Below are 26,894 nucleotides of genomic sequence, written 5' to 3'. Positions count from 1 at the left end.
CTCAAGTAAGTGAAGAACATGCCAATGTTACACTTCTTGCTGATCCATTGAGTTTATGTGATGCAATGAAGTCCACGGATGCATTGAAGTGAGAGAATGCTCATGGAAGAAGAGTACAAATCAGTCATGGACAATAGAACATGGGAATTGACTCAACTTCCATCAAATCGAGCTTCAATTGGTTGTAAGTGGGTATTTAGAACAAAGACGGATAAAATGGATAATGTTGTGAGGTATAAGACAAGATTGATTGTGAAAGGCTACTCATAAGTTGTTAGTGTGGATTTCAATGAGACATTTGCTCCCGTGGCCAAATTCACCACCATTAGAACCATTGTGGCAATTGGAGGAGCAATGGACTTAGAGATGCACCAAATGGATGTGAAGTCGGCTTTCTTGAATAGAGAATTGGAAGAAGTCATCTACATGGAGCAACCTCAAGGATTTGTTGAAGAAGGCAAACAACACCTTGTTTGTAAGTTGAAGAAATCCTTGTATGGGTTAAAGCAATCACCAAGGACATGGTATCAACGCATTGATATATTCTTTGTGAATGAAGGATTTGTAAGGAGTGATGCTGATCATTCCTTATATGTGATCCAATCAAATAGGTTCATATTGATTATCATCCTCTATGTTGATGATTTGATCATCTTAACCAATACATTGAAGAAGATGGATTAGTTGAAGGCAAAGTTAGAAAAGGACTATGAAATGAGTGATTTGGGAGACCTCCACTATTGCTTAGGAGTGGAATTTGTGAGAAATCGAGCTAAGAAGATTATTACATTGAGCCAAAAGAAGTACATTGAAGAAGTGTTGAAATAGTTCAACATGGAGGAATGTAAGCCTATTGGATCACCATTGGAGGCAAACTTGAAGTTGATGAAGCTCACGGATGAAGAGTTTGCTGAAGTTGAAGGTCAAATACAAGGTGTTCTATACAAAGCAGCAGTGGGCTCACTTATGTATGCAATGGTTGACTCAAAGGTGGATCTTACATATGCGGTGAGTGTTGTGAGTCAACACATGTCAAAGGCTGGATCAATTCATTGTGCAACCATCAAAAGGATCATGAGGTACTTAAAAGATACTTTGAACTTTTAATTATGCCTTCAAGGTGATAACATTAGTTTGTATGGTTATTGTGATGTGGATTGGACTGGAGATGCAAATGATAGAAGATCAACAACAGGATATGTATTCTTTGTTGGAGTGGGAGCAATTTCATGGAATTGTAAGAGATAACCAAGAATTGCGAGGACAATAATGGAAGCAGAGTACATGGCAGCAAGCCATACTGTAATGGAGGCAATATGGTTGAGACAAATTTTGGAGGATATTGGAGATGTGCAAATGGAAGCAACTCCAATAGAATGTGACAATCAAAGATGTCTTACATTTGCAAAGAATCCAAAGCATCATTCATGGATCAAACACATTGACATTCAACATCACTTTATAAGAGAGAAGATTGAAATGGGAGTGATTGATATGAAGTATTGTACAACAGAGTAAATGCTTACTGATTTGTTGACAAAGGCATTAGTAAAAGATAGATACTACATATTGACAAAGGCATTAGGATTAAAATCCATTTGACCAATAGCAAAGTAGGAGTGTTAAAGTAAAAATAAAATAAGTTACCTTATAGAGGATATTAACTTAGATAAATTGCTAGTGGTCAAAGGTTTGACTCTTGGTATATGGTAAGGACATCCAATAGATATAGGACGAAGTCATGGACCAAGAGTTAAAGTCAAAAGGATAAAGTATTAACAAGGAAATATCCAAAGACTAAATATAATTCATTAGTATGTGTCATAGGATACCCTCGAGCCTCGTGAGATGCCAAAAGGATCTTAGGACTACGTGTGTGAAAGTCAAAGAGTGAAAGTTGTCTTTTAGGACAGCAACCACTACCTATAAGTAATGGATATTGGAAGTGAGAGATATCTTATTCCATACTCTCTTTGTATACAACCTTGCTGATGCTAAGTATTGTGTCTTCAAAGTGCTTGTTCTTCAATAAAAACATGCCCATGTTCTCAATTATACTCAAAAAACCACTTGTATATGTAAGATTTGTAGCTTAGATTCCATCATATTACAATCCAAGCACAAGTATAATAAATTTATATAAAAAACCATCAAAAAATTAATTTTCTTTACAAACAAATAAAAAAAATATATTATTATAGCTTCCAAATAATTATAATAAATAAGACAAAGCAAAAAATATTCCAAAAAAGAGATATCTACTTATTAATAATACAAATAACAAAACAATTTATGAATTATTCTTAAGCATTTATTAGTAAAGTATGATGTTTATGTCCTAATATTTTATTGCTATATTGCATCTAGATATTATCAAAACTTCTATATAAGATACTATCAAGCCTTAAAGTACTTTAGAATTCTAAAGAACTTTTTGGAGAATTTTTTTATTGATTTTTAAAAGTTTTGAAAGTATACATAAGCTTTGAAAGATTTCATAAGATTATAAAAATGATACAAAGAAACTTCTTGAATGCTATAGAAGTTTTTAAAATATTTTAGAAGAAATAAAGACTTCTTAAAAATACAAAAAAGTGACTCAATATTTCAATAGTTGTAAAATGTTCTTAACATTGAATTATTGTGAGTGTTAGTTATAACAATGGAAAAAGAATTGTCATGAAAAGATTATAAGATTTTTGAAAAAATAAATAATAGAATTTAAAAGAATTTAAAAGCTTATAAAAGAATATAATGATCCATATTTGTGATATAAAAAAGGATACAATTTTCTAACATGTCCATCAACAATAAATGAATTCATCTGTGAATGGTTTTTGTCTTTTTCTTTTCTTTTCTTTATTTATTTTCTTCATACTTATTATTTTAGATGGCATCAAATCATGAAATGTCCATCTTCATGGATGGTTATTTGGGTATAGTCAAATTTTGGTAGCACAAGAAACTCAAACTGCAACCTTGAATGCACCAAGAAGCAAGTTCATTCATATACTGATTTTGGTCATGCTTTGTTGTGATGCATCATTTTCTCTAAAATACAATGTCTAGTGCATTATTTAGTATCTTACATAAATTTAATATAGAGGATTTCAACCATTACCATAGAACAAATGTACTCTGACACATTTTTCCAGTGGTTATTGAAAGTTCATAGTGTGGAAGACAGGAAGAAGATAAGGTAGATCATTGAACAGCATTTGCCAGCAGACACTACATAGAAAGGTTTTGTGATGAGGAAAGGTTCAAATTCCTATTCTCTTGCCACTCACAACTTAAGACACTCAATATTGGGTTGCTTCATGAAGAAACCAACTTCTTCAAGCAGTTGTTGAACCTCCCTTCTACATGGCACCATAACACAAAGCCATTCTTCATGTCCCAAAATGAAAAATAAAGACATGGAGAATAAAAGCAATGAAATTCTGCAAAGTGTCAAGCTGATTGAACAAGTTTTATAGAGCCAGATTCCAGCCATGCAATGCCCAATTCTGTTTTAACCATAAAGGTGCTTTGTACAGCTAATAATCAGCCTGATGGTCAGCTTTGCAAATCTGTGAGTGAGTGAGAGAGAGAGAGAGACAAGGAGGTGGTTGGCCCCATGATCTGTGTTGGAAGCCACCAACAAAGTGCTCATGTGCACATCACATACACACACAAACTCACACATCAAAAGTTGCAAAATGTTGGGTTGAAGAATCAAATTTGGCTGTCGTTGCTCCCCCTTTTTCTGAGGAGATCCTCAGCTTTGTAAGGGTTGCAGGCAATGGGTTGCAATGCCCCCTCTAGTGTGCTTCTTGTTGGCTTCCCACAAGGCCGGGGAACACAACCCCACCTGCTCTCTGATCTCTCTGCTCCCTTCCACTTTCCAGTCCCCTGCCCCCCACAGTCCCCTTGCACAGGCTCTCATCAATGCACAATGTTAGGGGAAGGCCCCAGGATTTTGTCTGAGCTGGACCCCCCTCCTCCAACCAATGGCACTGTGCCCATGTTCCCCCTGTAGAGCACCACACCGTGCCTGCCACCTTTGGGATGGTTCCTCCCATTGCATGTGTTTTGGCTGCATGCCTACAGTCATTCAAGGGTGAAATTCCTAACTTGATAAAATGCAACTCAATGGAAAACCTGACTTGAAGGTATTTAATGCAGTAATTAATGGAATTTTAAACAGGATGGTTGCATCACTTGTTAGAGCTGCAGTTTCTCTTTTCTTTCTCTCTTCTGAATTAGCAGTGTCTGTTCTTGAATACCAAGTTTAAAATGGATGGAAAAACCAGGAAAACAATACACTTCTCCTTATGATTACTGCAATTGCGCTGAAAGTAAATAAATTTCCTTAATGTTACTGTATTTTTGTTGATCTCATTGATGCACCACCTTAGTATTTATTTTCTTATTTATGTATATGTATAAACATAAACAAAATTTTATATAAAGCCCTAGTAAGAAATAGACATATGAAAGCATAACTCAATTATCGTATGATTTATATTAAAGTGCAAAAGGACTAAAATAACAAATAGAATAAAAACTGATAAAATGAGTTGATATGATCAATAATGATAAAATTATGTTTTATTTTTTTACGTCATTTTTTTATATCATAAATTTAATAATATGACAATATATGAAAATTACAACAAAATAAATAAATAAATAAATAAATATATAGTTAAGTTTATTTTAATAATACAAAACTGTAATATTTTTTTCTTATGAGTATTTTATGTATACTCATAATAGCCATTTGTTTTAAATCTAAAAAAAATAATTTGAAATAAAAGAAAATATTATAATTCTTTCTATTATTTTAGTTTTTACCATAATTTCAATATTTATTAAGATTTATAAAGTAATCCTACTTTCTATAAATGATAATTTGCTTTAATTGAAGCTCTACATTATAATTCTTCCAAATTTAACCATTATAAATTCCTAGCTACCTCTTATTTTTAAGTAACATAGTTTATAAAATATTTGAATTATATATCACTGTGCAACTTAAATTTTCATTATAACGTATAGTGGTTTTTTCTTTCAAAAGTAAAGAATATTTATTTAATTAAATTTATATTTATTATATTTTAAAAATATATGAATATATAAAATATTACATGTAATCTTTTTATTTATTTTTAATAGATTATTAATTTTATTGCAAATGTAGTAGAAAAGGTAGATGCTTTTCATTAACCACATGCTACATATATTGACCACTTGTTTTAGAAGTTGGCCACATATTGTACAAGTTGATTATGTGGAACACATGTGGGAAACTTGTCTTACAAATTAGACATGTATCCTACCAGTTGGACACATATTGGATGATCTATAGAGCATTGCTATATAGTTCTTTAATTAGATAATATGTTTAAAAGCAAAAGTGAGGCTTTCCTCATTCTTCCCAATACCTTTCCTGTGCTTTTGTCTTAGAATAAGAATCTCTAATCTCTTTGTATTTGGCAATAATCATTATAGTTTCTTTTTCACATTTATATTTGATTTGTTTATTTTTTGTTTTTGAGTTTTGTAAGAGTGTGTTCCTTCTTTAAATTTTTTTTATGATTTTTTGCCTTTGAAACTTAATATATTTAAATATATTTAATAACTAAATTTATCTAAAATTTTATTTATTATATTTTAAAGTGAAATATATTACATATAATTTAATGTTATTAAATAATAATAGTACTTTAAAATATATTTTTTTATTATTAGAAGACATTGTTTTATATTCAATTGTAAATATTATTTTAAAAAATTGATTGCACTTTTAGAAGATATTTTCAAAACTTCGAAATATTTTAATTTATGTGTATGAAAGAAAATTATATATATATATATATATATATATATATATATATTAAAGAAAACTTAAAACTACAATAGACTTATAATAATAATACATTATATGATAAATAATATAATTTTAAAAACTAAAATCTTAAAAAAAAAAACTATTATATTGTACAATAACTTTTAATATGGTAATTAATACTATTATATTATAAATAAGTATTAAAAGTAAAATATTATTAATAAAAAATAAAAATAAATTATCAATAAAATTTAAAAGTTATAATGATTTAAAGTAGTAGTTTTATCTTTTAGATTTAGATGTATAATACATCTATAGCATAAGAAATCTACTACATCAATATTTTATAATTTATCTAATGTAAATATCAAAACTTGTAGTATTTTAATGAAATATATATACATACATTTCTATATAACTATATACACACATACACATATCTTGGATCTTTAAAAAAATTATTCCCTAGAAGACACCTCAACTAGAAAAGTAATAAAGAATATGTCACCAAAATAAGAACTTATTAGAGTCAATACAATTTTTTGATCTTTTAAAAATTTAAATATTTATTACAACATAAGTCCTTTGATTAGATTAAGTGAAACATTTCTAAGAACATTTTGACCTATAAATCTTTATAAATTAATATTTAGCTTAAGAAGATTAAAATTAATAAGAATATGAGTTTATGATGATAAAATACTAATTTTAAATATTTATCAAGTAGTTATAATATAAAAAATTAAATTGAATACACAAAAGGTGCTAGCAGGAAAACATTTACATAGTCAAAATATTATATATATATATATATATATATATAGTCAAATGGTTGTACAAATTAAATATTTATTTTTTGTTTTTTTTTGTTTTAAATTCTATAGAATGTGATAATATGCATAAAATTATTTTATAACATTGATTTTTATTAAGACCTTGCTGCCAACATCTCTTAAAGAGTTGTTTGCAGAAAATAATCATTTTCGATTTAAAATCATTCATGGCAAAATCCTCTTGAATTCTAACAATTTAATAAGTTTGTGAATATTATTAGGCTGTAATAGTATCTTGTCAATTTCAATTTAAAGAAAAATATACTAATTTTATGTGAAGTAGTGTGAATGTTTCTAGACATTATTTAAGTATTTGATTAAACGCTTTGGATGTTATCTGAGAAAACTGTGCAGTAGCTAAGAAGTATCATGCTTTTGTTCAAAACAGTGTGTAATGTAGGAAAATAAGGGCTTTTTGACTCGCAAACAATGCCTTATTAAATACCAGGACAAAATAAAAATTCTACGCTTAGTTTCACATAATGGAGCCATTTGAGTGTACAGAAAAATGATTTAGATGATTATTAGAATGATATGAAAATCTTTCATATAACCAAATATTATTTGTGTATATAAGGTATGTGTATGATGTTGCTACACATCAATTGCAAAGATTTTAAAGATTAAATTAAAGACAGTCATAAAACTAAGAATGTTGTCATAATTGGTTCTTCCATAAATTGACAATTTGATAGTTAGAAATGTCAACAAACATTTTTAGAATAGTTGCTGGGTATTTTCACCTCCCGAAAATTTTGTCCTCCCTTGTTGCCCACAATTTGATTGAAACAAGTTCGCCAATGAAATCGCAACCATTGCTAGTGAAACCTTGCCAAAGGTTTACCAACCAAAAACGAAAACATAAAAAAAGTGAGTCAATTGGGTACCCAAGTTCAGTTTCGGGGCACACTTGCACACTTTTTTTTCTTGGTTAAGGATTCGGCCTGGTGTTTCGTCGGCCAGGTTGAGCTGTTTCGGGTTTGTTCCTGCCCAACCTTCATGTGCACAATGGTGCGGCGCCTCGTGGTCAACGGCTGTTCCTTTTTAGATGCTTTGGAAGGTCCACTCCTGGCTAAAGTTAGCAGTTTTGGTGTTACATAGCCTACTATATGCTGTGCTAGGCTGCAATCTCGGTAGGGTTCTCGTTTTTGTTTTGTTCACTTGGGTGCCCGGAACTGTGTGTGGGTTGTAATCCTCGTGCGATCTCGTATTTTGCATTGTGGGGCCTTGCGGTGGATTGTAAGCTTGGTTTGCTGGAAGCAGCATGCTAAATATGATGAGGTAGTGGCAACCGTTGTCGAGGTTGAGGGAAGATATCTCAAGGACAATTCGATTTATTGCTCACTGTGCAGATGCCATACGGATACAAAGGTGAGGATATTTTGTTTCATGCATTTTGTTCAGGTCACTATTTTTTCCTTCTTTTTTCTCTCTTTTATCTGCTCCACCCAACCTTAGAAACCAGGCTAGTTTTTTCGCCACTTAAAAGGGTAGTCCACAGCGTGCATGAGTGCGTAGAGCTTAGGGTTTGGTATACTAGAATCTGCGTTCTGCGGGGTAAAGTGCAAACGAGACGGTCGGCTGGGTGTGACGGTAAAGCCGCAACGATTTTTCTGAATTGTGTCCTCAATAAAATGATTTCCTCCCGGATTCGTAGCTGCTGTGGAGAATGATGTGCTCTCTTTGCTATCAGATGGCATTTTCTCTAATTAACAACATTTGAGGTACTAGATCAATGTACCTGTTTATATTTGGCTCAAGCACGTGGAGTGCCGTTGATTGTGTCTTGGCTATGGGAGGATTTTTGTTGATTGGACCAGGGTGGATTTTTCGTTTGTAGATCTGAAGAAGTGTTTGGCTGGTTCCAATAATTCTCAATATTTTTGGGCTACAGTCGTCGAAGTTGAGTAGCGGTGAGATGAGTGTTAAGGAATTTCTCCAGTTTGTTTGTGAGCTTTTGGAATCTTACTTTTGACATTGTTGCTATCTGGATTTTAGACGTCCTGATCCCCCAAAAGAGATCTTAGCTTTAGCATGAAGGGTGTATTATAGAGGATCGGATAGGAATTCATGCCGTTGCATTTTATTCGGAGAGATTAGAAATATTTCTTGCGGTGGATTTTGAGGCTCTACCGCTCAGGTGTTGAGCTTTGAAATGTAGGAGCTATGCACCCAACAATATGCTGAAAGATTAAGCCTCTGTCGTTACGGGCCACAGGGTTAGGGACAGGCCAAACCACCGTTGTCTCGGACAGGCGCTATCTCCCATCTCATGTTGCTAGCAAGCAACTTACGTTTTAAATTACTTTTCGGAATCAGGGTTATGCAACATGTAGAACAAAAACTTGACGTCGTGGGATTGAACTTGCTATTCTCATAGATCCTTGTTCTTAACAATTACAGAGGACATCCTCAGAATTTCCAAGCTCACACTTTGGATACTGTTGTTTGGCTTACCACCTCAATGGAATGCAATGTCCGGATATTTTTACAAAAACTTGACTCTACATTTGTGCACTGGAAAATTTTCATATTCACTTGACGCTCATTTCTTTACCTTCTCACAACTGTTTCAAGTGGGCTGTATCTAACATGCAATGAAGCATTCTATTCTTCCTGTGCCTCGACAAAACATATTGCCTTCTCTGGCATGTTATGATTCTTCGCGGACTGTACATACTGATTTTTGTATATTAGGCCTGGATTTTGCAGACTTCGATTGACTTGGAAGTCAGCACAAGAGAAGCTGGTAGTCTTGGGCATTCTATTTTTGTATCATGGAAAGGTGAAGAGCCTCCGATCACATGGAGATTTAAGACAATGGGGGATAGAGTAGGAATTCCTGCTCGTTGGTGTAAGTGGCACCCAAGGCAACAAGGTGAAGGTGTGTGTGCGCAATGTTTACGCACGTCCCTTGAGAAGCTCGCAGCATACCAAGGGGAATACCAAGAAGAGTCACTCGACTCTTACACCGGAGCCTTCTCAACAACTTCGGTAGCAGATTTTTCCCGAAGGAGGGACGCCAATGCGCAGAGCTATCAACCTACGTATCCAAATGTTAGCTACCGAACTCGTAGTAAAAAGGACAAACCTAAAGGAGGTTTCGCTGTGCAAGATGAAAGCGCATCGAATGCCGGGAAATCCAAAGGTGCTTCGAGTTCGAGAGTCAAGCTTACCTGGGGTGGTGCTGTGCACCGGATAACATCCTTGCGAACCGCGTTTGTCTCGCTGTGGAAATCAGACAGACAGCTTGAAGTGAAGAGGAAGCTTGATGAGAAACGGGTTACTGATGAGTATCACGGGAAATCGCATGGGCAGAATATGTCTGAAGATGGAAAAAAGGATAAATCTTCTGAACAGCAGCATGCGCTGCATAATGGAACTGGATGGGCTAACGGAGAATCAAAGCGATCTTCAATCAGCAGCGGGAAGACTACACCCGCAGCAGGCCCTTCGTCTTCCGTGTCGAAATTCACTCACAGAGCAAGCAATGCGGATGATTCGCAAACGAGGTGGCGGATGAGTAAGAGCACTCGAGAGGCGAATCGTGATCTCCACGTGCACAATCCGCCAAATCGAAGGCCCCGAACTCCAGACGGTAATCAAGCCTACGACGCTCTTTCTCCAATCCAACCTGTGTCGCACACGAGTATCAAGTCATCCCCCTGGGGGTTTTTTTCGCGGTCCGGTAGCCGGCGTAGTCCGCATGTGGGTTTCAAAATAGACACGCTCAAGACTACACCCAAAAGCTCCACAGCCTCCGACCATAAGCAAGCCCCTGGGATGAATAACCCTCTGTCTCGTGTCTTCTCACCGAAGCCAGAAGCGCCGGTCTCCACCTCGAAGTCTGCGTTATCATCTCCTTCCATGGCGCTGCCGGATCCACATTTTCAAACCACCATTGGTAGTAAGAGCACTTCATGGTCAAGGTCGTTGTCTTCCTCTAGCAGTAAGCCTAGTCCGCTGTACCTGGGGCCCCGGACATTAGGTAGGGTTAAGGGGGACCGTCTGTCTCGAGACTTGATAGATGCGCAGGAGTTTCTCGATCAGTCCAAATCAGTGGATGTGCACGGCCAAAAAGAAGCCAGATATTCTTTAGACAGTGGGTTGGATTCCGTTTCCCCTCGCTCCTTCTTAGAGTGCTCTGACATGAAATCCTATACTGGGGGAACTGGTTGTTTTGAAGAAAAAGGCAGACAAGTCGTCGATCATGTCAGTGATGCACATAGTGGATTGGCGACGAGTCATGCCTGAACAGGCAGCTTCCAAGAGCTCCTCATCTAAGCGCCCAGAGATGCCACTCAGTCCAGAATCTGGTATTTAGAAGTGTGACGCTGAGAGGTCTCACCATATGGCTGGCAGTGGAAAGGTAAGCGTGGTGAACTAGGAGATATCATGCTTCAACGTCCCAGTCTCAGTTGGATGTTCCATTGGAATATTGATTTTAGGTTTACCCTTGGACGACTGTGAGTCTCTCCGACGAATTTATTCGGTGACCCCTATTGATCGATTCTGCAGGCACTTTGCATTAGTTGTCGTAGCCATGTTCATGCTGTTTTGATTTAGATGGTGTAAAGTTGGCCCAACATCGCCGGTACGCCCTGGTTGATCTTGCTGCGAGAGAATGGTGGATCCACGCTTATGCACAAATTTATCACCCCAGCTTTGCAGATATCAGAGCTGAGCTTCGTTCTATACCTGGTGGTCAAAGTTGTGGCATGGAGTAGTTGTCCACCTTCTGATGCAAGGCCGCGCAGCCTTGGAATACAAGCAGTGCACTTGAATGATTTCACCGATTAGTTTGGATATTTATGTCTTAGTCTTCGTCGTCTTTCATTTCATGCAGATGATGGGCTTTGGAGCTCAGCAAGGAGCTAATGTTATCCTGGAGATACCCAACAGTTGTGATGCTTTATGGTAGTGACGCCTGCTTCGAGGATTGTGGAATTTACTTTAGAGTTAACCAGGGAGTTGAATAGCCCATCAAAGATCACGTGACGTTGTGAGAATTACCTGGCTGGAGACATACAATGTGAGATAACTAGTAGATGTGAAGGATAATTGTATATATGTGTGGGGTGCTATGCCTCGTGCCAGCCCCGCCGTCTTCTTTGTACATTAGGCGTAAGAAGAGAGGCTCGTAGTGCATAACATTCTTTGGAGCATTGGCTCTAATGAGTTGATTTGGTGGGTTAACCAGACATTTTTTTCATATTTTTAACTCGGGCATCGACTCTGTAGCAATTGAGCCGCATCATCAAGGTTGCTCCAATGCCGTGTCAGCTGTGTTAGGTCATTTGAAGAGCATTGTCTCATTTGAAGTAGCGGTTGATCGATTTCTGTTATGATTTCTGTCGTGTTACTTTTGTTAATGCTGTTGAAGTCAGTCGCAAAATGCGATTCCTTTTTCTTTTTCCTTGCACCAGCGCAGGTCTTTTGTGAAATGAGTCAAGACTGATTTCTCTGAAGGTATGTGGCCCTACATCGTCTTGTGTTCCTTAGTTATGGAGCAATGCCGATTTTACTGTTGATGTTTGAGTAAATATCCGAGGAATATTATGTTATTGACGTGCTACTGATCTGCTTGTGTTGAGCGTCATGTTATTGAAAGACCCCAAAAGTTCTCGTGATTGCATGTTTTTCTTGGTAGGATTTTTTTGGATTGAGGCATGGTCAATGCCTTGACTATATGAGAGATGAACTGGTCAGGAGCATGGCGAAGGTAAAGATAGCTGTATTTGTTTCTATTTCACGTTGGACTTGCACAGGGAATCTTTGACCTAATATGTGGAGCATGCGCCTTTAATCATATCCGATAGAACACAGGGCAGACGCAAGTAGCCATGAATTCGCTCCATCTTAATACCCATGAGCATGATCTGTACATATTAGTGGTATGATGTATAATCTTGTACCTGAGGATAGTCCACCCAAACCGGTTTCTACTGCGCCGTGAACCTGAGGTCTGCATCCGCTGATGTATCTTGACATTGGTAGCACTCAGAAACTAGATGCTTCATATTTGTTTCAGAGCCCGTGAACTCCATCTCGTCCAATTCTTCTCCGGTTCAATGCAGGAAAGCGTCTCTTCGGAACATGGGCGTGAAGTGTTCACTCGTCCGTTGAAACCATTCTTGTATCATCCAGCGATACAGTCTAAAGAGATCAAAACTCTACACCCCAAATCAGAATTGTTTCAAACTGAAAACTTTTCAAGTGAATGTAAAGGATAGATCAACCAGTTCGTCGGATATTGCAATTTCCTCAATCTACTATTATCAATTGTGCTTGAATTGAAGCATTTGCTTATGACTAATGTCAATATATTTTGTGTTGCTAATATGCACACAATGACTTTTATTTCATTAGATGAGGAAAGGTTATATACGATTGAAGTTACCTACTAAAGTAAAGTTTCATTAGAATAATTTTGTTTTTATTTAATTCTATTATCAACAAATGGAATGTTGGTGGATGAACAAGAGCTTAATGGTGCACTAATGTATTAGTCTATTGACATTCAATCAATTGTAAGTTGTTATCAATGAATTGATGGTGGTAAGGTGTTTTTTTTTTTTTTTTTTTTTTTTCCTCCAAAGATTGGCATATCATTCTTCTATACAAATTAACTCTGGATTTTTGTTTTATTCAACTTCAACTCCTCCTCCTTATGGTGTAGCTAGTTATAGTTGTCTTTTAACTTATATATAGATCAACCTTTAATTCAATTTTATCTAGGTTGATAATGTCTATGTTGCAAGACAATTGTAAGGATAGTGAAGAGGGTTTCTTGGTTGATGTGGCTTCTCTTTTTTGAGGTGCAATTGAGGTCCTTGGAGTTGGAGTTTTTTTCAAAGGTGTATTGTTCAAATTCTACATCATTTATCATAGATATAATACGAGAGTGTTTATGTCATGGCCAAAGTGTAGGGATTAGATTTAAGGTTACAAAGTTGCAAAGTTCAAAAACTTTAGAATATGGAAAAGAACAAAAGATTTTCTATGATAAAAAAAACTAAGACTAGTGTTTTTAGGCTCTTCTTAGGATTAAGTTTTTCTTGTTTTCTGTATCTAAGTTGACACATTCCTTAGTTTAAATGCATATATATATATTAGCTTGTTGTAAATATATAGGAATATAACTTACTTCAATTGTACCATCTTGATATTTGTTCTCATATAGTCATGGTCCAATTCAATGGCTTTGTTTTCTAGTATATGAAAGTATTTTAGACTATTCTAATGTTGTTCATATTACATAATAATAGTGGAGGACCTTCATCACCCAGTTACAACTCTTTGAATAATTAGTGGAAGTAGGTGATATCACAAGTAACTTCTAAGAAAATGTAATATTCTACTTTTGTAGAAGAGAGTGCTATAATTGATTGGAGTTTACTTAACTAGAGAATTTATATTGATCCAAGTTTGTAGAAGATTCTCAACATATATTTATGTGAATCAATACATTCCATCCAATCTCTATTGACAAAGGCAAGTAGACTTCTTTCATCTTTAGTAGGATAATTTTTTTCGTAATCCATTATAGCTTTGAGATATTAAAAGTTTTTTTTTACAACAATAAGATGTGTAAATTGTGACTTATTCATATATCTTAATATTCTTCTAACTACAAATTATACTTCCCAGCAATCAATTGTTGCATGTAGTAGCTCATATACTAGGCTTTAATATATTTTAGGATCAACTTTAGGTGTTTTGATTTTATATTGTAATTTAATTTTTGGATTTATTAATATAAAATATGCTTTACAATAACTCAATTATGATAAAGTTTGGATGTATCCTCTTTGATAAAAGTACATGCCTTTATTGATATTATAATAGGGTATAGATAAGATAATTTTATAGGGATAGATAGTTATAACCATGGAAGTTTCTAGAATTGGAGTTAGGTTAGTGGATTTGGTAGGACCCATCATGGAACATTCTAAAAAGAATTTAGGGCAATTGTTTAGATAGAACCTACCATATAATCTTCTAAAAAAAAAAGTTTAAGGTAGTTATCTAGATGGGGCCTATTACTTAGGAACATTTTAGAAAGTCCAAGGCAGTAGAATAAGGTATAAATAAGACTGGCCAAGGCCTTTTGGAGTATTTGGTTAGATATGGCTTTGGACCCTTTTTCTTAGTAAAGTTTGGTTTTGCATCTTTTTATTCAGTTTTATTTTGTTCTATTTTTGTTTATTCAATTTTGTCTTTAATATTCTATTCTTTTTAATTTTGTCCAATTTTTTTCTAGTATATTTTGTAATTAGTAGGAATTTGAGACCAAGTTTAGGAATTAATTTCGGCCCATCAATGCAAAGAAGATAGCAAATGATCAGTTGGCAAATCTTACAAAATTTAGGTCAGTGCAAGATTATGTCTCTCGATTCAAGTCCCTATATCTCAAAATTGGCAATGTTTTGGAGGTGGAGATGATAGACCAATTCCTACAAGGCTTGAAACCTGGTGTCCAGTGAGACGTAGAGCTAAGAGATCTATCAACATTCGAAGAGACAATTCAGATTGCAAAAAAGGGCAATGCTATAGATTTCAAAAATCATCAAGCACGACCTATAATATAAAATCCTATGCTATTATCTAATACTATGGCATAACAACCAATGTTAATAGAAATTAATGCTCTATAAGAGTCATTGATACCATAAAGATAAAAAATATTGCTACAAAAGGAATTGTGTTTCTATTCAGATTAGAGATTGTCCAAAATATCAAAATTCAAGCATCAGCAAGATAAAGCGGGTTCATAGTCTTGAAATTCACCAAGTTGATAATGAGACAAAGCAAGAAAATAGGGCTCCCCAATAAAGGCACTGAGGACCAATACTGGATATAGCTACTATCTCTCAGAGACGAATGGCATGGCTTTGAATAACTATAAAAAGAATTGACTGAAGTATCTAACAGGACTACTAAGATGACAACTATGTCGAGTGTTTGTAAATTGTGGTTCTACAAAAAATTGTATCTTAAGTAAAATTATCGACCCGCTTGGAATTAAAACTAAGGCAATCAAGAGAAGAAGTATATATCTTGCAGATGACGAAGAAAATATATTGAATAATACGTGTGGAGAAGAAACCTTGAGATTGATTGATGCTTATATCTTAAGAGACAAATTCAAGGTGACAAAGCTAAGGTATGATGTTAATTTTAATATGCCATGGCTAGATATAGAAAATAAGTAAGTTGATTAGATGGCAAGGACAATCTCTTTTAAAGATGGATACAAGGTGATTCTTCACACCTTCATATCAAGTGAAGACTTACTTATAGAGATAACCTTTACAAAGAAGAAAATACAACATGAGCAACCAGTATATATGGTGGAAAAGACAGCTAAAAGAATAGAACGGGCAGAGAAACTTATACAAGAATATCCAGATGTCTTTCCAATTGACCTACCTAGTGGCATGCCTCATGATTGAGGTGCCTCCTTCAAAATAGAACTATTGCTTGGAGCCAAATTAACAAGTCGATCAACTTATCGCCTAACATCAAAAGAACTTAAAGAGCTGCAAAAGACATTAGAAAAATTCTTCAAAAAAGGCTTCATTCAAGAAAGCACATCACTATGGAGAGTACTTGTATTCTTTGCACCCAAGAAGGATGGTGGACTTTGCCTTTGCATCAACTATTGAGGCCTTAATAACCTTACTATTAAAAATGCATATCTATTTGTATGTATAGGTGATTTTCTTGACTAACTTTGAGGTGCGACCATCTTTAATAAATTGGATCTTCGGAGTAGTTATTGGCAAATATCTATTGCAAAAGAAGATGTAGAAAAGATGGCATTTTGTATATGCTATAGACATTTCAAATGGTTGGTTTTACCTTTTGGCCTTACTAATACTTCAGCCTCTTTCATGAGTCAAATGAACAGATTTTTTTGAAACTTTTTAGACAAATATGTAGTTGTTTTCATTGATGATATCCTCATATATAATAAAATCTCTAAAGAGCATGAACAACACCTATGAGAAGTACTATGCTAGCTACAAGATAGTTGCTTCTATTATAAGCAATCAAAATGTGAACTTTAGGACTTGAAAGTCATTTTTTTGAGACATGTGGTGTCCTCTAAAGGCATGCGTATGGAGCAAAATAAGGTGAAAGCGATAGAGGATTGACCAACTTTCAAGGATGCTTCTGAAGTTTGTTCATTTTAGGCCTTGTTGGATATTATCATCATTTTGTTCAATGATTTGTTCACATTGCTATCTTATTAATAAACCTATAGGAAAAAAGTGTCCCATTTGAATGAAACTAGAGCAGCAAAATGCCTTTAATAAGTTGAAGGAGGCACTCATTACTACTCGAATATTGCAACCGTATGATCATAATCTTTCTTGTATGCTTGACATTGATTCTTCCGACTTTACTATTATAGTGATTCTTTAGCAAATCTTTGATAGGGGCCTTCAACTTATGGCATATGAATCACACAAGTGTAGAAGAAAAAAGGCCAATTACTTTGCATGTGATCGAGAGCAATTAGGAAGCTACGCCTAGGGATGCTTATTTTAAGATGAATAGCGATCGATTGAAGGTAGGTAATATACAATATCAAGATTACACTCTTAATGATGGCTCGCTGTATTTCAAGAAGCAAATTTATGTATCCAAAAATGCTATACTTTAGATGCTTATACTTTAAGAAGGATATGACATTCCAATATCTAGACATTTGGGATGAAAGAAGACTCTAGAACGGATCTCAAGGACATGGTTTTCGACAAGTTTGGATCATGATGTTTGAACTTTTGTATGCTCTTATAAGTCATGTCAACATAATAAAATAAGTAATGTAATATCTCATAGACTATTACAACCAATTTTACAACCTATGATATGTTAGAAGCATGTGACTATAGATTTCATTATGTGTTTGCCGCAAATGCCTCATAATCATATTATGGTTGTCATCTTTGTGGATTGATTCTCAAAGCAACTTTACATAGTTATGGTATGCTTGGATATTGATGCTTCAATATTTGGATGAGTCTTCTTTGATACCATCTTTTGTCACCATAGATTACCTCATGTCATTATTTTATAGCAAGATCCATACTTCATGGAAAGTTTTTAGTAAGTCTTATCCAAGCTACTAGATACATGACTTGCCATGTATCTCCAAATAGATAGGCAAATAAATTATACAAATTGGACCTTGGAGGATATGCTGTAGGTATTTGTGGTGGTTCATTATAATTGATTAGGATGAATATTTGATGTTCTTGGAGTTTACTTATAATAATAGTATTCAAGCAAGTACCAATCATTTACCATTTTTTCTTAATATTAATTAGCATTCGATTATGCCAATAACTCTCCATCGTTCCATCAGCATCAACAAACCAACGACAGAGGAATTTATACAATAGTTTACAATGGCCTTATAAGAGGAACGACACCACCTCTTTACTGCACAAAATTGACAGAAGCAGTATGTAATATTGTATCACGTGATTTGCTATCTGGAAATACATTCAATATCTAGCTGTATAGAATTTAGCTTAAAATTTTATATGTATCTTGTCTTAGCTTCCAAAACTTCTTTATTTTGCATAAAATTCAAAATATAGCAAAATCCCTTCAAAATATATTTTACTTGCGAAGGATTTTATCTTTCCAAACTTTAGGAATTTATAACTCTTGATCTAAGTATTTAATTTGTTTCAAATTTACAAGATAGGTAGAACTCATCCTTAAGTTTTACTATAAAAAAATCCAACTACAAATTCACTTTCAATCTTTTGGCATCTAAGAAACAATAGTAGATACTCTAAACCCTAATTTACAAGCACCTGAGCACTATTTTCTTAACATTTCAAGAACCTAATATTCAAATGTCATCAAAATTATGTACAAAGTTTACTAACATGAATATACATATTTCTTGAAATTTTTAGTCAAAATCTTGTCAAATTGCTCAAGATATAGCTCAAGACACAACCATTAGTAAATCAGGTCACTTACCACCCTTAGATTGCATGCATTGACTTCAAAATCCAATAACTCCTTCACTTCAACTTGGAATCTAGCAAGCAGTACACAAAAAGTGTAGTTGCAAAAGTTTTCTCTCTAGTCGCAGTCACCGATCCTCAATTGCCATCCATATGCGTGCGTTATGTTAAAAAGAGTGACAATAGCTCTCAAATCAACACCTTAACTTTGAGTGCCTATATCTCCTTCATATAAACTCCAAAGCATACAAAATGTATACCAAAATCATAGCCAAAACTCTAAACTTACTGTTCCTATCCTTCAAAGCTCAAATGGCCCTGAAAAACTAACCCTAATTTCTAATATGGCCTCAAGCAGCCTCCTCAAAGCCCATTGGTCATGATTTTTGACCGATAGGAATGGAGATTTTTATCATCCATATCCATTCATCTATATGGATGTCCTAAATTCTCTTTTTATTACCAAAATCCCTCTCCAACTCTTTTCTTTACAAGATTTATTTAATATATGCCCTAAACACCAAATTAACGAACCAAAATAAGACTTCAAGGGTCACCAATGTCTATTAAAGGTGACTCTAAATATTTAAAATTACTACCAAAAAAATCAATCTCAAAAGCTACTATCAAAAGAAAATAAATTTATATAAATTCTAATAATAATCCTTTTAAACAACCTCCTTTTAAAGTAGTAATTTAATCAAATTCTACAACCAACTAAAATCCAGTAACATGGCTTTCACCATGTTATTAAGTAAATTATATATTAAATACATAATCACATTATTTTCACATGGTAGCCGAACCACAACATGACAGCGGATAACCATTGGCAATACAAGACCTTCTAAAAGGGTGAATAGGTGTTACTCTTCAATGCCAACTTGCCACTTGCTACATCAATTCAAATTCGTAAATTAGTACCTCAGTGGCATGGACCTTTCTGCATTTTTGCAATGATTTTTGATGTTGCATATTGTCTCAAGCTTTCACCATATATTTGGATCTATTCAGTCTTCTATATTTTACAATTGAAGGAATTTCATACTAAGTCAAAGCACTTTCCGGATTGATATCAACCACTACCACCACCACCACCACCAATTGTACTTGATGGCCAACATAAACGTGAAGTGGATAGCATTTTGGAACATCGCTACTTTCACCGTAGTAGTAGACATTCGTAACTTTAGTACAAAGTTCTTTGGAAACATTATCCTATTCATGATGTAACAAGAGAACCTGCACAAAATCTCATCAATTACCAAAAGACAATTCGGATATACCATTGGGAGCAAAACGAGGATGTTTTGTATTAATAGAGGGATATTAACTATAATAGGGTATAGATAAGATAATTGTATATGGATAGATAATTAGAACCAAGGGAGTTTTTAGAATTGAGGTTAGATTAGTGGACTAAGTAGGATCCACTATAGAATATTCTAAAAAGAGTTTAGGACGGTTATTTAGGTGGAGCCTACCATAAAACCTTCTAGAAAAGGCTTAAGGTGGTTATCTAGATAGAATCCATCATAAAACCTTCTAAAAAAAGAATTTAAGATAGTTATCTAGATGGGATCCACCATTTAGGAACATTCTAGAAATTCTAGGATAATAGGATAAGGTATAAATAGGACTGATCAAGGCCTTTTGGGACATTTGATTCGACATGGCTTTGGATCCTTTTCCTTAGTATAGTTTGGTTTTGCATCCTTTTGTTTAGTTTTGTCTTTTATGTCTTATTTTGTTTAGTTTTGTTCAATTTTATTTTGATTTATTTTGTCCTATTTTGTAATAAGGCTTTATGTTGCTATGGATTAGAAGGGTCTTGGATTTTTGAGATATTCTAGTCCTGTTTTAGGTGTGTTGTAGGTCAATATTCAGATATAATTTTGCATATCTAAGATTTGTCATTTTAAACATATACCTGATTTTTTTTCTCTAAGTTTTTAGCTATGATCAGTGTTGTCTTGTATTATTATATTACATCAAGTTTGCTTAAAAATTTATTAGGTATCTAACTATAGAAGATAAAATAAAAATTGCAAAAAAGTCATAATAACTCTAAAAGAATCCTAAACAAACTCTAATTAAATCTTAAAATTCTAATCAAATCTTGATCAAATTCAATTGAAATCTTAAAGATTTATTTAAAAAAAATAAAAAAATTAGAAATAATTTTATAAAAAAATAAAAAAATAAAAAAATCTTAAAAGAATATAAAAATAAAAATATTAAAGAATTATTAAAAATAGAAATTTTAGATAAATCATAATAAATTTTAAATAAGTACTAATTAAATTCTAATCAAATCTTAAATCCTAAATCAAATTCTAATCAAGAATCAAATTCTAATTCCTAAATCAAATCCTAAATCAAATCCTAATAAAATCTTAAATCTTAAACAAATTCTTAATCGATTCTACAATAGATTAAAATTGTAATAATTAATAATAGAAAAATAGATATCAAGTCAAAATTTTCACACCATTTAATTATGAAGTTGATAGGAAGCACAAAAAATTTGAAGAAAATCAAACTTACCAAATAAAAGATAAATTCTAAAATCCACTTAGGTATTAGTCTAGCCTCTTTCTTTAATCTTGATATAAATCTTTTAAAGCCAATATCTCTTAATTGCATAGTTTAATGGTTTTCAAACTTTGTGATGCTATTTAAAATTAATTCAATTATAATTATGAAAATTTTTAATTTAATTTAAAAAGCAAATTCTTATTTGCTATTAATCAAAAAATCTTTAAATTTCTGTAAGTGTATAGTTTTGTGCTTTGGGATCTGATTTCAACCTTAATTCATAACCAATTCTTTTTAAGTATCAATTCTTAATTTCCTGAGGTAATTTTTGTAAAATATTATTTTAATTTTTTTCTAAGATGCTTATATTAATTATTTTTTTTATTAATTATATCAATTTATTTATTAATAATATAATTTGTTGTTAATCTCATGCATTAATCATATTTCTAAGCATGTCTCATATATATAAAAGATTACTATATTATGATATTATTCCAATCAAACTATCTACTATTAATATGGTAAGTTTTGATTGTCTCCTCTATTTTGCTTCTACTAGTTGTGTCTTAGTGTATGATCTTTCTATTATAAATATATGAAATGAAGTTATTAATATCTTTGCTTCTATTAGACTCCACATATTTTTTTGTTTTAGAATTGCAAATATCTTAAGCTTCTAAACATAATAGTTTTGAATTCCCAATAACTTATTTTATTCTCCTATTTCACAACTTGAGAACTTATACCTAATTTCTACCATCTCTCTAAGATTTATTTGTTAAGATATATTTTTCTACAATATTTTATTTACTTTTTTTCATTAAGCACGGAGCAAGGCTCACTTGATCCAATAATATCTTAATTTCTTTGATGTTATGTTGCTAATATGTATGCAATGATCTATATTTTATTAGATGACAAAAGATTATATATAATTAAAGTTTCACTAAGATAATTTTATTTTTATCCGAGCCAAATATCAATAGATGGGATGTTGATGGATGGATAAAAGTGCAAGTTGGATATCATTAACATTTTGAGGTCTTTTGAAGGAATACTTTATAAATATCTCATTGTTGGATGAACTTTCATCATTATACAAATGAAGTGCATGTTTTTCAATTCTTTTGGTACTTGTCTGTCCTCGTAACATGATTGATGTTGACAAGCAACAATCTCATTAAGACCTCATACTTGTAACAAGAGTTGGAGTGCTATCAATGTATAATAAAACTTTGATCTTGATAAAGTATAAGGCCTTAGATTAATCCTAAAGAAATGAAGCCATCAAAAAAGATTAAGTTTACAATCAATTTAAAAAAATTAGAGCTGAATGAATTAGACTCTCTATATATTTAATATACATGAGATTAATTTGCCTTATAGATTGATTAGAAAACACATATTATTAACAAATTTGATCTTAATGTCTTATATTTTCTACAATAAGTCAATTGGTAGTAAATTTAAAATTTACTTATGACTTGCTACATCTTTAGTCTTGAACTAACAGATATAAAATTATATTATTATGTAGAATATTAGTGTACTATTTGATTGTTATCTTATTTATATGTCTTAGAATTTTATTTTTAATCTAAAACTTAATTTAAAACTTATTAACTCAATTGTTTTTGGTATTATGTTAAATATATAAAAATTATTTCTTTTGCAACTTGGTGCATATATTCAGCACTTTTTTGTCAAAAAAGTTATGCTTTTAAAGCTAATTGTTAATATTTCTATAGATTAAAAATCATTTAAAAAGACTTCTAAAAATATTTTTGGATAGACTTAAAATCCTTTTATTATAATCTACTACTGTATAGTACGTATATTTTTTAGCTCAAATAAAATAATTATTTTAATACAAGCTTTTATTTTGTAATAATTATTTTTATAGAAATTGAATAGATATATTCAAATCAAATCATACTTATTTTTTTTTCTATATATAAAAAGAAATTAACTTATAAAATTATCTATTAAATAATTTAAAAATAATAAAATAAATAAATCTTTTTATATTATAGTATTAAATTTATAATATCATTATTGATTGTACTTCTTTAAAATTTCTTTTATAGATAATTAATATAATATTTTCGTAATTATTTTGATAAATTATAATTCTCATTATTTATTTAGTAGGATACTAAAAAAATTAACATTTTTTTGATAGAATTAGTTTCTACTAATAGAGAGTGTAGTAGATAGTACAAACTATATGTAGGTGAATGGACTACTTTTGGTGGTCTTCTTTAAATTTTAAATAGCACAATAAGTATTCTTTAAAGATGCAATATGATCATCTAAGTATTGAAAAGTAAATAAATAAGAATAAACTACATTATATACTTAGTAATATAAATTACATTATATACTTAGTAATATTTTTAGATTATTTTTTAAAATATTTTATCCATATAGTCTATTTCTTTGACGAAAAAAATCTTTTTTTAGTTGTTAGTAGTACTATATTTTCTACATTATCTTATTTCTTATTCTAAAGTGTCCAATTTATCTTCTATGTTGTTACATACTCTACTCTTACTTTAACAACTTTCAACCTTCTTGCACTCTATCTTCATGTATTTTATCTCCCTGATATTTCTCATTATTACAATTATTTTATCTTATGCATTTGAATATAACTACATATGCCTATATATTTTCTCTAAAGCTTTTTTTTTAATAAATTTTTATATGTTCATTTGATTTTTCATGTCTTTATTACAAAATATTATATCATTAGTTGATGTAAAATTTTCTTTTTTATCTAACATAGATAATTGAATTTTATACTAGTAGCATCAACCATTCAAGTGTAAAAGACTAATACCATTGAGACAAGATTACTTCTTGTTGTGGTTTCATAAATCAACCTCAATATGAAATAATATAAAATTAATAATATTATGAAAAAAAAAATAGTTTCTTCTAGTAAAAAAGTTTGAAGAAGGATTAAGATCTTTATTAGGTTTTTTTCTTTGGAAATGATGTTTTGTGCGGAATCCTACTCATGTAGGTTTGAGAGTATCCTTCTCTGATTTTGCTTTGTCAACTTCTTTTTTCATGTTATTTTTATTCTATTATATAGGTGGATTCCTAAAAACTAATATTTGAATTTGATTCTTTGATTCTATGATATATCTAGGTATACGATAAGTGATGACACTCATATTCGCTTATGCCAATCTGTTGAAATTGTGATTCTAGAGATATTGGTTTTAGTGGAAGCCATGTCAACGTCCTGGCTTCTATTTTTGCGATTGTCCATTGCAGCTGCTGTAGTGCTCTTACGTCCCTAGTTCCGCATGAATATATCTTCATGTAGATTCACCTTCGAATTGTGGCCATTGTTGTTGGACGTTATTCTCTGATCACATTCATCAACTCTTACTAACTACAATTGTTTCAGTTGATGATACCCTCAGGAACTTGTTCCCTGATTGTAACGTAAGAGTATATAATACTCTTTCGTGCACCTTTAACTCTGAACAAAATGTTCCATTTTATCTCTCTGCTTAGTATCGTACATGGTATTAGAGCTTTAGCTTGTAGTACACGTTTTTAGAGCAGATTAGCTATGAGCAGTGCTCCACTTTGTAATGGTATGTCGTCCTTAGACTCCCAAACAACTAGTAGAGAGACTAGAGAGCTTGCACGAGGAACAATAAGTCACCAGGCTACTCCAGTGCTTACAGCCAACTTAGTGGGAAGTGTCTCGGTCAGCCACGTAACAAGCCAGACCACAATATTAAAAATCTACCATGTTATTGGTTTAGAAAATTATGGCATTTGGGGTTATAGAATGCAAAATGTCCTAAAGAGAGATGGATTGTACTATTGTATCACCGCACCTAGTGACCCCATGCCAGAAGAAAAAAGGATTAGACAACTAGCTCAAAATGCACTTAAGAGCAGTGTCAAGGATGGTACAACTCTTAAACTTCTTAGACAGTATTGGAAATCGTATGATTGTTGGACCTCACTCAAATCTTGCTATGAGTCAGACAACAATCCTCGTTGAGTTTCTTTAAAATTGGCAAGTTTATTAACATAAGGAAGACAAACGGCATGGATGAGAATCTCATGGACATGAAGGATGCCGCCGACTTGCTTGATAAAGTCAGAGTCCCTCTTCCAGAAGAAGTTATGACTTATTATACACTCAAGAATTTACCAAAGGAATTTGACGTTACGAAGCAACTTATTCTCAACGAGAGAAAATTGTTGTCTTATAAAGAATTAGAAGCTTGACTATTGGATGAGGAAACATCCAGAAACCTTGACTCATACCTGGAGCAAGACAACGAATCACTTCTTGCGTTTCCAAGCAATACTTGAAGGTCCTACAGCAACTGGGGAGGAACAAGTCGCGGATACAAATCTTACCACCACCATCAAGGCGGGTGGAACAATGTTCACAGTGACAGATTCAATCGAAAGAATCCAGCTCATTCAAGCCCCGGCAACTTACACTCGAGAGGGTATTCCTCTTTTAGTGACCGCGGCCCACACACAAAGGACCATAGGCAAAATTCAAATTTTTGAGGCATTTATCAGCCACACCCTAGCAGCAATTGACTGGGTTTGAACATGTCAACTCATAACTCTTTTCATCTTGATTACAAGAGAGATAACTTCGAAGGGGAACTTCTCGACATCATTGAACGAGTTAGAACCATGGAGTCTTGTCTTAAGAGGGACGAGTATCAAAAGAAAACTTCAGGCGGTCCGTATTCACAATATCAAAATAAACAAGGATGAAGATCAATGCAATTATGAACATGATCCAGAACAGGAAGAGGGATCAACTTCAAAAAAGTTCGAGGCCTACTTACTCAAGGTAAACACACTAAACTACAACTCCAGCCCATGGTACTTAGACTTGGGCACCTTACACCACATATCCGAGGACAAGACAATCTTTTTGTCAATAAAACCAAGTATGGGTACTCGAATCACCTCCGCGGGAGGACAAGGACATAATATATTGGGCATCGGCAATGTTGCAATTAAATTCCCCAATGGAGAAATTCAACAGATCCGTCATGTTCTCTAATTCCTTAGCATACAGAAAAATCTATTGTCTGTTTGCTATATCAGACAGGGATTTTTCATTTAAATTTTGCAATCTCAAATGTTGCATCAATGATTCTTTGGGGAATACCATTGCTACAACAGTAAGAGAAAAGAAGAATGGTTTACACAAGCTCATTGGTGAAACTATAGTTGGATTTTCAGAGACATCTCACGGCAAGCACTTAGCTACTCAGATAATACATCACCTCTGGCCACTCTCTAGCACAAGAGACTTGGTCATTTTAATTACCAAGGGATGCGTCAAATCATAGAGTTTAAGCAGTAAGAGGATTACTATGCTTTTACGTGCCAAACTTCCCTTGTATTAGCTGCCTCTCAAGAAAATAGAATAGGAAGAAAATTCCAAAAAATTGCACAACCGCATCAACCAAGCCCCTTCAACTTGTCCACATCGACATTGCAGGCCCGTTTAGAATCAAATCTCGTGGAGGCACCCAATATCTACTCACGTTTATAGATGATTATTTTTAAAAAATAAAATAAAAATAAAAAAATAAAAACTGAATCTATTTTCTTCAATCCAAAGACGAGTACTTTGAAAAGTTCAAATTCTTTCATAGAATGGTTGAAAAAGATGCA

General features: G+C 33.0%; 1 protein-coding gene across 7 annotated transcripts; it reads left to right on the top strand.

Moving 5' to 3' along the window:
- The first annotated feature begins 7,586 nt into the window (after window positions 1-7,586).
- On the top strand, window positions 7,587-11,939 carry LOC112292761 (uncharacterized). 7 transcript variants are annotated; one of them, XR_016506671.1, is made up of 3 exons: window positions 7,587-8,040; window positions 9,382-11,038; window positions 11,516-11,939. XR_016506671.1 is itself a non-coding variant. In XM_090256374.1 (2 exons), the coding sequence occupies exon 2, from the start codon at window positions 9,490-9,492 to the stop codon at window positions 10,921-10,923; it is 1,434 nt and encodes a 477-aa protein (XP_090112500.1). In that variant the 5' UTR covers window positions 7,587-8,040; window positions 9,367-9,489; the 3' UTR covers window positions 10,924-11,939. The 7 variants fall into 7 exon arrangements, 4 of the variants coding, with proteins under 4 accessions (XP_090112500.1, XP_090112504.1, XP_090112502.1 ...); XR_016506670.1 differs by having other exon boundaries at window positions 7,588-8,040; window positions 9,367-11,038; XR_016506672.1 differs by lacking the exon at window positions 7,587-8,040 and adding an exon at window positions 8,068-8,262.
- Window positions 11,940-26,894: the final 14,955 nt, after the last annotated feature.

This window comes from Physcomitrium patens, chromosome 15, assembly GCF_059467195.1.
Source record: "Physcomitrium patens ecotype Gransden chromosome 15, ASM5946719v1, whole genome shotgun sequence".
NCBI classification, from domain to species: Eukaryota; Viridiplantae; Streptophyta; class Bryopsida; order Funariales; family Funariaceae; genus Physcomitrium; species Physcomitrium patens.
The sequence above is the reverse complement of the archived record's forward strand: the minus strand, read 5'-3'. Positions and strand labels throughout refer to the sequence as shown.